The sequence below is a fragment of the Adiantum capillus-veneris genome, chromosome 26 (assembly GCF_014529385.1).
Source record: "Adiantum capillus-veneris isolate H3 chromosome 26, ASM1452938v2, whole genome shotgun sequence".
In the NCBI taxonomy this organism is placed as follows: domain Eukaryota; kingdom Viridiplantae; phylum Streptophyta; class Polypodiopsida; order Polypodiales; family Pteridaceae; genus Adiantum; species Adiantum capillus-veneris.
In genome coordinates, this window is record NC_140956.1 from 134,948,741 (window position 1) to 134,960,121 (window position 11,381).

The 11,381-nt window shown below is 40.0% G+C and overlaps 1 protein-coding gene across 1 annotated transcript; it reads right to left on the minus strand.

The window, feature by feature from the left end:
• Positions 1 to 6,211: 6,211 nt before the first annotated feature.
• Positions 6,212 to 8,516, minus strand: LOC147424242 (mogroside I-E synthase-like). The gene is made up of 3 exons (XM_086501939.1): positions 7,902 to 8,516; positions 7,506 to 7,785; positions 6,212 to 7,416 (listed from the first exon to the last, which is right to left on the minus strand). Exons 1-3 carry the CDS (start codon positions 8,422 to 8,424, stop codon positions 6,630 to 6,632), a joined length of 1,590 nt encoding a protein of 529 aa, XP_086358065.1. The 5' UTR covers positions 8,425 to 8,516; the 3' UTR covers positions 6,212 to 6,629.
• Between the last annotated feature and the right edge of the window lie 2,865 nt (positions 8,517 to 11,381).

The following is an 11,381-nucleotide window of genomic DNA, read 5'->3' on the forward strand; positions in this document are numbered from 1 at the left end:
AGGAATTGGTGGCAAACCTGTAACTGCTCCTACTTCAGGAATCTCTTCCTCTATATGACTACCAATTCTCTGAAGTTGAGATTCCAACCATGAATCCCACCTTCTTCTTTGAAACCTGGTGCGATAGGAGATTTTTGGTGGTGGATCCTCTGAATCACTCATACATATCTCCTTCCACTTGTAATTTTCAAGAAAATTCTGAGTTGCCTACTACTGGAAAAGTTAGTTAGACTGATTGGACCATTCAATAAACCAAATGGAATTAACAATGCCCTGTAATACCTAAACACCTTGGAAGTGATTTGAAGTTTTAAATCACCGGGTAGTTTTAGAAAATGATCCTGAAGGAAAATACGATTGTATTCTTCCTGTTTCTCTTCCTCTGACCACCAATTGGAGAAAGCTGTCATGAAATTTTAGTTGCAACCGCCATATGCCCCAACTAAATCATATTGCCCATGTTGGCTTGAGCAAATTTCTCTCCACAATCAGTAGGATCACCAATTGTTATTGAGGCATTAGGGGTTGAGGAATTGCATAAAATTACCAAACAAAGCATTTCAGTACTTCAATACAGAATTGATACATGATTGAGTACCCTTTCAGTATGCAGTAATGAATCTGGGAACAGAACAAGAACTGAACACAGAAAAGAGACGAAAACAGAGTTCTCCATGGCCAAAGCTCTTCATTCCTACCATTTCTTTTTTTCTTATCGTTACAAGGGGTGCGAGATAATTTAATTCTAGAATGGAAGAGGTACAAGCCATTTAACTTACAAAAGACTAAAAAATAAAAGCTAAGGTTCTACCAACACGTAACTGGAAATATATCTAAAATTAACTGGCAGCATCTCTTTTGGAAACCGCATCCAAACATTGTGGAGTTAGATCCACCCGTCCATGACTTAGACTAGATATTTCAAACATCACCTCACATTGTGTGGACACTAATCTTTTTTGTAAGCCTTTATCAACAATCGACGGCTTTTGCTTATTCTCAAGTACTCTGATCTTGTAAATAAGCGGTTATTTTCTATTCCTGTAACCCTATCTGTGAACTATGAGAGAGATATGTGGACTTGTTTGATCTGGTGATTAAGTGGATTTTCTCTTTGTAACTCTTTTCATGAACTTGCAGTCGTTGTGGTTTCCCTTCCTTAGTAGTTGAGCTTACCACTCGCAAGTTACCAACTCTCACATTGGGATTCGTCTGCCACTCTATATCAATATCTTTTGATGTGACGGCACAATTTTGGGTGATGTATTGCGACATTTACCCAGATGCCATGAAAAGAAGCACACTGCTTGTCATTTAATCGAGCACAATAGCCTGCCTTTACACGCTACACACCATTACATCACTCTTTCATACGTTTGACCTGCTATTAACCTTAATGATGAAGGTACAACATCGCGGAATAGTAACCGGTTGTTCTAGCTAGATAGCAGTAAAGCATGGTTACATGACCTTGCCCTAAGTCATTGTGGAGAATTGATAATAGAGAAATTACTAAGAAAAACAATAGCAGATAGATCATGTACAATCTTACTAACACTCACATAGATAGAATCATGCCAATTCAGGTGTGTTTTTCTCTCTTGAATTGTTAAGTACATCTCCCCCTCCCACACTATGTGCATTGCATCCTTTAATGGTTGAAACATGCACACATGCTTTGTCTTTGGCTAACCTCTACAATGGACCAAATGCTGCATCAGAGAAGTTCTATCCAGCACCATTTACTTTGATGCTTATTTTGTGGAATCAAGAGTCATATAATGCTCTTGCCTGTGAAACATATATATTTCTCTTCATATGTACTGTAGCTTGTGTGCGAGCACATTCTTAGAAGAGCACATAGGACCTCCAACCACCCAAGTGGCACTCTATAGTGGTGTCTGTTGATGTGGCGGTACAGTTTTGGGTGATGGGCTGCGATATTAACCAGCATTTGGCAGAGGGAGCTTGTTGCATAAGATTAGGGAATCCAGTACAAAGTTCATGGAGGGAGCTTTTTCAATAAATTTGCCAACCGGTTCATTTCCCATGAAAATCTCCCTCCAAAGCTCCCTCAAAAAGCTCCCTTCATTCCCCTACTCATGAAAATGATCATTAGAAAAATTTTGAGCTCATTTTTGGGTCTTTTAAGGACGCCACATCATTAAAACTACACTTAAGAGAGCAAGCCGGTAAACTCCTCTAAACATTGCTCAAAACACCAGGATATGACCTATCATTGGAAAGCTCTTGAAAAATGGATTCTAAAGAACTAGGGTCCGAAAAGTTTGGATGAGGAATTTTTTTCAATCAACTAGTTTATGTTACCGTTACGGTAATCTAAAATATGAAGGCAATGTCCGATATATGTATGCTATGTATCAATGGATAGCGTTTAAAGAGTAGATTCTAAATATCTAACCTTCAATAAATTTGAATCTTATTTACAAAAAAATTACAAGTCCCCACTTTTTTATAGTTGTGCCACATCAGCAATTTCTTACAAGGCTGAAAAAATGAGCACAAAATTTTCCTAATGTTCCCAGAATTCTACATGTTTTTTTCCAAAAAAACTTCTAATTGTGGTTGGCCACAGTTTTGCCAAGTGCAAAATGACACGAAATTCTTATCTAGTTGGAAGTCTAGCTTTGATTCGCTTGCTAGCAATTCTTCATGTTGACCAAGAATGTTGCACTTGATCTTCTCAGGATTTCATACTTTATTTTCCATTAGGACTTCCACTTGCTGACTCAATTGACAATGAGTGACAGCCTTTTGTACTTCGTATTGCTTCTTGGATTTTTGAAATCTTGATCTCTTTTACTTCTTGTCTTGGTGGCTCTTCCTTCTCAATAACTCTTGTGGTTGCTATTTGTTATGGCTGAACAACACTTGTTATTGCCTAATCTGCTTCAAGGTCTTAGGGGTTTTTGTTGGGTGTAGATGAATCATCTTCTTCAATAAACTTTGCTTGGGCATCGGTATTCCTTTGAGCAATGTGCCTGAGAAATTTACGATATCTTTCGTTGGTGACCAATTTTGGTTTACATTCTTGGTTGTCTTTGAAGATTGCATCTTGTTTGAACTCTGTGTTTCTAGAACTTTCTAGGCTAGTGACATTCCCAATATAATATCGTCTGGTACATCTGTTACTATCATCACATGAAGTTGAGCTTCAAAAATTTGTGAATCAATTTGAATGGTAGTGAAAATGATCATTAGGAAAATTATGAGCTTATTCTTGGGCCTTTTAAGGGTGCCACATCATTAAAACTGCACAAAAGAGAGCAACCTAGTAAAGTCCTCGAAACATTGGTCAAAACACCATGATATGACCTATTATTGGAAAGCTCTTGAAAAATGGATTCTAAAAAGTGACGGTTTGAAAAATTTGGATAATTTCTATAGAAGTTATAACATTTTTTTCAATCAATTAGTTTTTGTTACTGTTACGATAATTTAGAATCACATTTTTCTAGATCTATATGAAGGTAATGTCCAATATATACATGATATATATCAATGGATAGCATTTAAAGAGTAGATTCTAAATATCCAACCTCCAAAAAAATTGGATCTTATTTACAAAAATTTTACCAGTCCCCACTTTTGATAGTTGTGTTACATCAGCAATTTCTTACAAGGCCCAAAAATGAACACAAAATTTTTCTATTATTCCCAGAATTTTGCTTTTTTTAGACATGCTTATGAATTTTGGAGCATCTTCTAATTGTGATGGGCCACATATTTTCCAAGTGCAAAAGGACATGAAATTCTTGTCTAGTTGAATGTTTAGCTTTTATTCGCTTGATAGCTTTTCTTCATGTTGACCAATAATGTTGCACTTCATTTTCTCAGGATTTCAAACTTTATTTTCCATTAGGACTTTCACTTGTTGACTCAGTTGACAAATGAATGACTGCCTTTGTACTTCATATTGCTTCGTGGATTTCCTGCAATCTTGATCTCTTTTACCTCTTGTCTTGGTGGCTCTTCCTTCTGAGTAACTTTTGTGGTTGTTATTTGCTATGGTTGAATAACACTTGTTATTGCTTAATCTACTTCAAGGTCTTTGGGGTTTTGTTGGGTGGAGACAAAACATATTTTTCAATAAACTTTGCTTGGGCATCGGTCTTCATTTGAGCTATGGGCTTGAGAAATTTGTGCTCTCTTGCGTTGTTGACCAATTTTGGCTTTCATTCTTGGTTGTCTTTGAAGATTGCGTCTTGTTCGAACTCTATGTTTCTAGAACTTTCTAGGCTAGTGACATTCCCAATATAATGTCCTTTGGTGTATCTGTAACCATCATCACATGAAATTGAGCTTCAAAAATTTGTGAATCAATTTGAGTGGTAGTGAAAAAGATCAATAGGAAAATTTTGAGCTCATTTTTGGATCTTTTAAGGATGCCACATCATTAAAACTGCACAAAAGAGAACAACTCGATAAACTCCTCTAAACATTGCTCAAAACACCATTGAAAAATGGATTTTGAAGAGCCAGGGTCTAAAAGGTTTGGATGAGTTCTATGGAAGTTTTATCCTTTTTTTTCAATCAACAAGTTTTTGTTACCCGTTACGAATATCTAAAATCGTCTTTTTCTAGATCTATATGAAGGCAATGTCCAATATATGTATACTATATATCAATGGATAGTATTTGAAGAGTAGATTCTAGACATCCAACCTCGGACACATTTGGATCTTATTTACAAAAAAATTACCAGTCCCCGTTTTGTGATAGTTGTGCACATCAGCAATTTCTTACAAGGCCCAAAAATGAGCACAAAATTTCCCTACTATTCTCAGAATTTTGCTTGTTTTTAAAGACTTTTTTATGAATCCTAAAGCATTTTCTAACTGTGGTTGGCTAAAGTTTTACCAAGTGCGAAAGGAAATGAAATTCTTGTTTAGTTGGAAGTTTAGCTTTGATTCGCTTGACAACTTTTCTTCATGTTGACCAATAATGTTGCACCTGATCTTCTTAGGATTTCTTTCTGTACTAATTTCCCTTACTGTGGTCGATTCATGTGGTTGAACTTTGTCTGCAACTTCCTTGGTTTGATCACCTTCTTCAATCGATGTTGGGACAATTGGCTCTGATACTACACCTTTTGCTTGCAATTGTTGTGCATTATCTGTCTGCATGTGGGTAACTTTTGATCTTAAAAGATCCATTGTAATTTCTGTAGAAATTTGTATTCAGAGGAGATTTTGGTATTGACCTTTATGTAGTTGTTTGAGTTTTAGCTTCCTTCGATCTTGAGCTTGTCACTTGTTCTAGTAGCTTGAGGTTTTGCACCAACTTGGGACAATCCTTGACATCAATCTTGCCATCTGTAAGGGTTCATACACAAGGTTATGGACTTGCTGGTATTCATTGCCATTTGCATCTCGATATGCATATGTGAGCTTGGTCACATGAAATTGCTTGAATACTACTGGATTTGTCGACTCCTGACTTTGATTTGTGGAAGTCAACTAAAACTTTAGTCCTTGATGATTTTCATAGAAGCACTTGTCATGGGATTATGATGGAATCAAAGTCTCTTGGGAACTTCCAAGAATCATATGATTATGTAATGATTAATGATTTGAAGAATTGATTCCGCCTTTAAATATAACCTTTCTAAATCTAACTCGATCTTAAAAAACGTTTGCTATTTTTGGCTAATTTTCATGAAATCTTACTAGAATCGAACTCACCTCTCGAAGTGCAGTGATTGCAATATATGCCCACATGGTTGTGACAAAGAATTCTAGGTTGTTTTAACTAGATACAAAGAGAGTTTCTGCCAGACAAACTACTCTCTCTCTCTCTCTCTCTCTCTCTCTCTCTCTCTCTCTAGGTAGCAACTGCATGTTGGACTATCAAAGACAAGCATGCTATCAACGTGTTGCCTCCCTCAGATCTCGCACCAGGCCCACGTCCTCCTGCAATAGCCTTCTAGGGAGTAACATGCTACCATTGAAAAAAAAAGATTACCACTTTGTTATCCCAAGAGTGGTTTGTGAACGACCTTTTCAATACGATCACCAAAGCTAATCGTAGATGAACAAGAGCACAAGGATGAGTATCTAATGAAGTGACAAAGGGAAAGTAGAAAGCCTTTTGATGGCATTCATAGATACTCATAATTAAGACTAGGTTGTGTGATGAGGCAAAGCAATGGTTGGGTAGATGGTAAAACTGCTCGTCTTTCAAGATACAATGACAAGAAGCAGCACATAGACATTAAACTTCCCTTAACAATTTTTACATATATATCTCTTATTATTCTTCATATCATGGTAGAATAATACATGCTTGTTGGCTATCTTTTGTACGAATGACTGACAAATTACCCTAGTGATGTATCTTCTGTTAAGGCATCAGCAAAGTAAACACATCAATCTCATGAACATTGAGAAAAGACATGTTCCCACATACTAAAAAATTTGGGGAGCTTGTATTGTCTTTAACCATTTGGCCATGTTTTGTTTTTCGCAAGGTTTATATGATATAATATAACACGAACATTGATCATACCTCTCACATTTGGCCAAGGCAGGAGACACAACGGACATCATTTCAAGACCAAATTAGGAGGGAGGCCCTTGCGTATGTCCTCCACGATAGAAGAGACGGCACTATGGTCTGTGCGGGCTAGCTCCTTGGCTCCTGCGCATGTCCTCCACGATAGAAGAGCTGGCACTATGGTATTTGCGGGCCAAATGTCCAAGCTCCTTGGCTCTTGCACGCATGCTTGTTGAAAGGGGCCCCTCCATAAGTTGCCTCACGGCCCTCTCTACGTCATCCCTGGAAGCATGGTTTTCCTGGTTGCGATCGAGTGTGAGGCCCATCTTCCAGACGTGCGTAGCGAGCCAGCAGTTGGTGAACTGGTCATTCATGGAGGGCCACCCAAGAATGGGCACCCCGCTGCAGATACTCTCCAAGGTGGAGTTCCAGCCGCAGTGTGAAAAGAAGCCACCCACGGCCGGGTGGGAAAGCACCAATGCCTGGGGTGCCCAACGGACCAATTTGCACACGTGGCGGTTCTGCTCCAGGAAACCCTGCGGGAGCACGGCCTCCAATGCCATCGCCTCCATGGGCGGCGGCGGCGGCGGCCCATGACCAGGCCCATGGCCAGGCTCCCCCATCTTCTCCGGTCTGATAGCGTGCTCACGAAGAACCCAGAGAAACCTTTGACCGGTGGCAGCAAGGCCCAAGGCCAGCTCTCGCACTTGCGATACAGTGATAGGCGTCATGCTTCCAAACGCCACGAAGAGTACCGATGAGGCAGGTTGCAAGTCCAGCCACTCTTTGCACGCCTCCACTTCCTCCCGCCACAAGCTCACCCGCGCCTCTTCTGCGCAGGACTCGCCGCCAAATGCTGCCCTGGGTACCAGAGGCCCCACCAGTCGCATGCTGCCCGATCTGCAAATTCCATTATTCAACAGAAGTGGAGCTCAAACAAAAGATGTGCACTGTTAGGTACAACTATTTGAGTACCACAGAGTGCTTACCTGGGCCAGCAACGGCCATACAGTGGATGAGGCTTGGCGCTCTGAAATCGGAGGGTGAGGGCCTTTAGTGCATCTGCCTCCAGGGCCTCAAAGGAGTTGCAGATCACACCCTGTGACTCCCCCATGCGACTCAAACGGTCTGCCAGCATCTTCTGGATCCATAGCAAGCCATCCTCGAAGGGAAATTCGAAAGGCATATCTGCAGGGTGTATTGGCAAGGGCAAACCCGGAATACAGATTGTCTCCAACCCCGTGTTTTCACTTGGGGCTGTTGCCCTCACTGCGCAGAACATCAAGGATTGTGACAAAGTGAAAAGGGTGTCTGTGCGTGTGTGTGTGTGTGTGTGTGTGTGTGTGTGTGTGGTGGGTGAGAGAGAGAGAGAGAGAGAGAGAGACCATTGCCCTTGAAGGGGTCGTAGCCGGCCGCCACAATAGCGTCCACATTCAAGTATATGGAGAGCACGGAGGCGCATTGGGGCCAGAAAACAAACTCTGGGAGCGATGCCCTCGCAGCCAGAGAGGACGTCCAGTGAAGAAAGAAATCGCCCACTATACAGGTCACGGGCCGGCCTTGCGACGCCAGCGCATGAACCAGCTCTAGCGCCCCCTCTTCCATACTGAAGTCGAAGTCCTCCTTCTTTTCCCTCATGGTTAAGTGCGGTGGCAGACCATGCTTGATGCCCACAATTTGAAGGTTGTTATCGGTTGCCATTTGCTGCTGCTGGCCGTGCACAAGCTTGGCATGGACGTGTTCTGGTACGGCCATGGTTATTTGCACGCCTTGTGCAGCCAAGCGGATGCCCAGCTGCATCAAAGGATTGATGTGGCCCTGATCTGAGTAAGGCAGCAGAAGTGCGTGGGAAGGGGGGCTTAAGGACTGCCCTGCACCTTCTCTGCTGTCTTCCGGGACAGGATCCATGGCGCCCTGCTACTCTACAGAGATGTGCCTTCACAACGTCTATGGCTAATTTGATCTCGAAACCTTCTAGGTAATATGAATTCTACAAAACTAATCTAATCTAACTATTATACTGCTTGAAAGGGCGACGTGGAAGATGGAACGCATGAGCATTGAGCGCACAACATTTGAGAGTTGCCTCGTTGGACCAATGATAGAGCACGTTGAACGTGGAGCCTTTCAGACTGCACAGCTAGGAGTCCCTCAAGGGTGCGCACATGAAGATTAACTACGGAGCTGCTGCCGCACGGGCTTCATTGCGCACATGATGTAGCCGGACGCAAGGAAATCGCTCTCTCACACTTTAGATTCGCTGCTTTACCCTTAATTTTCAAGCCGTACTGTCCAATCTATACAATATACTAGTATGTGACCTGCGCGTTGCTGTGGCTAGGAAATGCATGTCCTCTATTCTTACAACTACAAAGGTGAAAAATTATATAGATTCCATTATTCTACATGTATACACTCTTTTGAATTTCAAAAAAAATGATTCACAACATCTCTCTATGGATTCTAAAATAAAAATATACATGCAAGAAGCAACAAATATTCCTTTAATACCAAGCTTGGCAGCTTCTCACACATTACATAGGATTTTCTAGCCCTTATTCAATGGATCTAAGTTCTTTATAGCTATTATTACATAGGATTTTCTAGCCCTTATTCAATAGATCTAGGTTCTTTATAGCTATTGAAGAGAACACACACACACACACACAAAGATTAATATTTATATTTTCCTCCTCCTCCTCCCTTCTCTTTGTTTAATTGGATAGTTCTTTAGGTTGATGGTAGTTGCTTAATTCTCTCTCCCTCTCCCTCTCCGGTGCCCAAAAAAACTTTAAATATTAAATTCCTTCATATTTTGAAGGTTTTCTTACCTTCTAATTTAAAATTTAGTGGTAAAGTTTCAAAATTTGTAGGTGCAATTAACTTTTTTCTTGAGCTTTTCTCCCAATTCATGAAGTCTCCAACTTTTATGGTGTTCGTCATACAATAGAAGTCGCTTCTTGTTAGGCAGCATGCTACACACACACACACACAGTATAATTGTCTAAGAAAAAAGAGAGCTACAGAGGGCCTGCTATCTCCATGATGACGGAGAATTTAACCTTAATTAGCTCAAAGGAGCTGCTGCACAGTTTTGGTCAAGATGGAAGATGATCATACCTATGTGTACCACGTCTGAGAGATGCAGTTGTGGAGATGGAAGTGAAGAAGATGTGTAGTGTCATTGCCACCCAATGAGCCCATCTTGTGAGGAGTACCATCACCACTTGGTTGCACTCACATCGAGCTGGTATGCTAAAGATGGATAGTTCCAAGCCTTTAGAAGAGGTGAAAAGAAGCATAGCTCATGTTTGCTCATTGGATGACTTATACATTAGACTCGACATTCTCGAGTCCATGGGATTGGCCCCTAACTTGATGTAGAAAGAGATGAAGAATGGTTTATGGACATCGAAGCATGTTGCTGGCCCACTAGCCTTCAATGGATCATCTCCATACACATCCGACATTCACGCAAACCAGCACTTTAAGAAAGCATTAATGTGTTAGACATCTTGCAAGGTCTAGATGAGGGATAATCTCCATCTCCCTCTTCACCATCATCGTTAGATGTTGGATCAATGACACCTTCAACAAATAATGCATAAGGCACTGAAACACCTTCCTCTCCCTACTAAAACTCTAAAAAGGGCTAGGTTTAGTGCAATCCCACCTAGAAATGTATTTGAGTGTACGCTTATTGTAATCATATATAGGTTTTCCAAGTTTTTTGGGAAAAATATTGTGTATTTAAGTGCTAAAAAGAAACCTAGGTTTAATGTGATCCAACCTGCAAAATAAAACCTTCAAATATAGTAAATTTGACTCTAAAATTTCTTATACGTAAGTTTTCCAAGTTTTTGGGAGAAAGTATTGTGTATCTCAGTGCTAAAAAAAAACCTACATTCAGTGTAATCTAACCTCTAATATAGTAAATTTGCCTCTAAAAATTCTCATACTTAGCTTTTTCAAGTTCTTGGGAGAAAGTATTGTGTATCTCAATGCTAAAAAAAAACCTACATTCAGTCTAATCTAACCTACAAATTTTGAGAATTACCTCTAAATAATAGATTTGAAGGTAAGAACTCCTACAAAGTTTAGAAAAACTTAGCGTTAAAACCATCAAATACAATAAATGTGCCTCTAAAAATTCTCATAGGTAGTTTTTCCAAAATTTTGAAAAAAGCATTGTGTACCTGAGTGCTCGAAGAAAATCTAAGTTTAATGTAAATATAATAAATTTACCTCCTTCGAAAGTGACCCCAAAGAGCAAGAACCCCTAAGAATGGGGGTGCTAAGGGCCACATAAGTGCATTCCAAGAGGCTACATTTAAATATGGTGTACATGTTGACCAAAACATTTTTCAAACAAAAAGTTTTTTTTTAAAGAGCCCTTGAATAGCCATTTTAGTTTGCTCATGTCAAATACTTGCATGATGCCATATACCTTTGAGATGTAAGGATACACCATTGTATCCATACACATGCCCTCACCTTGCCTCATGTGAAAAGTACTTAGAGCTTCCTTGCCCTCACCATTCTCCTTTCAGACATATGTGGCATCCTAAACCACAAACATTGATACATGGAGAAAAGCACTCTATATCCAAGTGCTCGAAAAAAAACCTAGATTAAGTGTCATCCCACCTACAAATTTTGAGGTTTACTTCTAAATTCTAGATTTGTAGTTGAGAAAACACACAAAGCTCAGAGAAATTAGTAGGGATGAATTACATATCAAAGGGGAGGCATACAATCACCATCATACATGCAATGTGAGAAATTCAAATATAAAAACTTTCAACTATAGTAAATTTGTCTTTACAATTCTATCATATGTAGGTGTTTTAAATTTCAATTTTTTG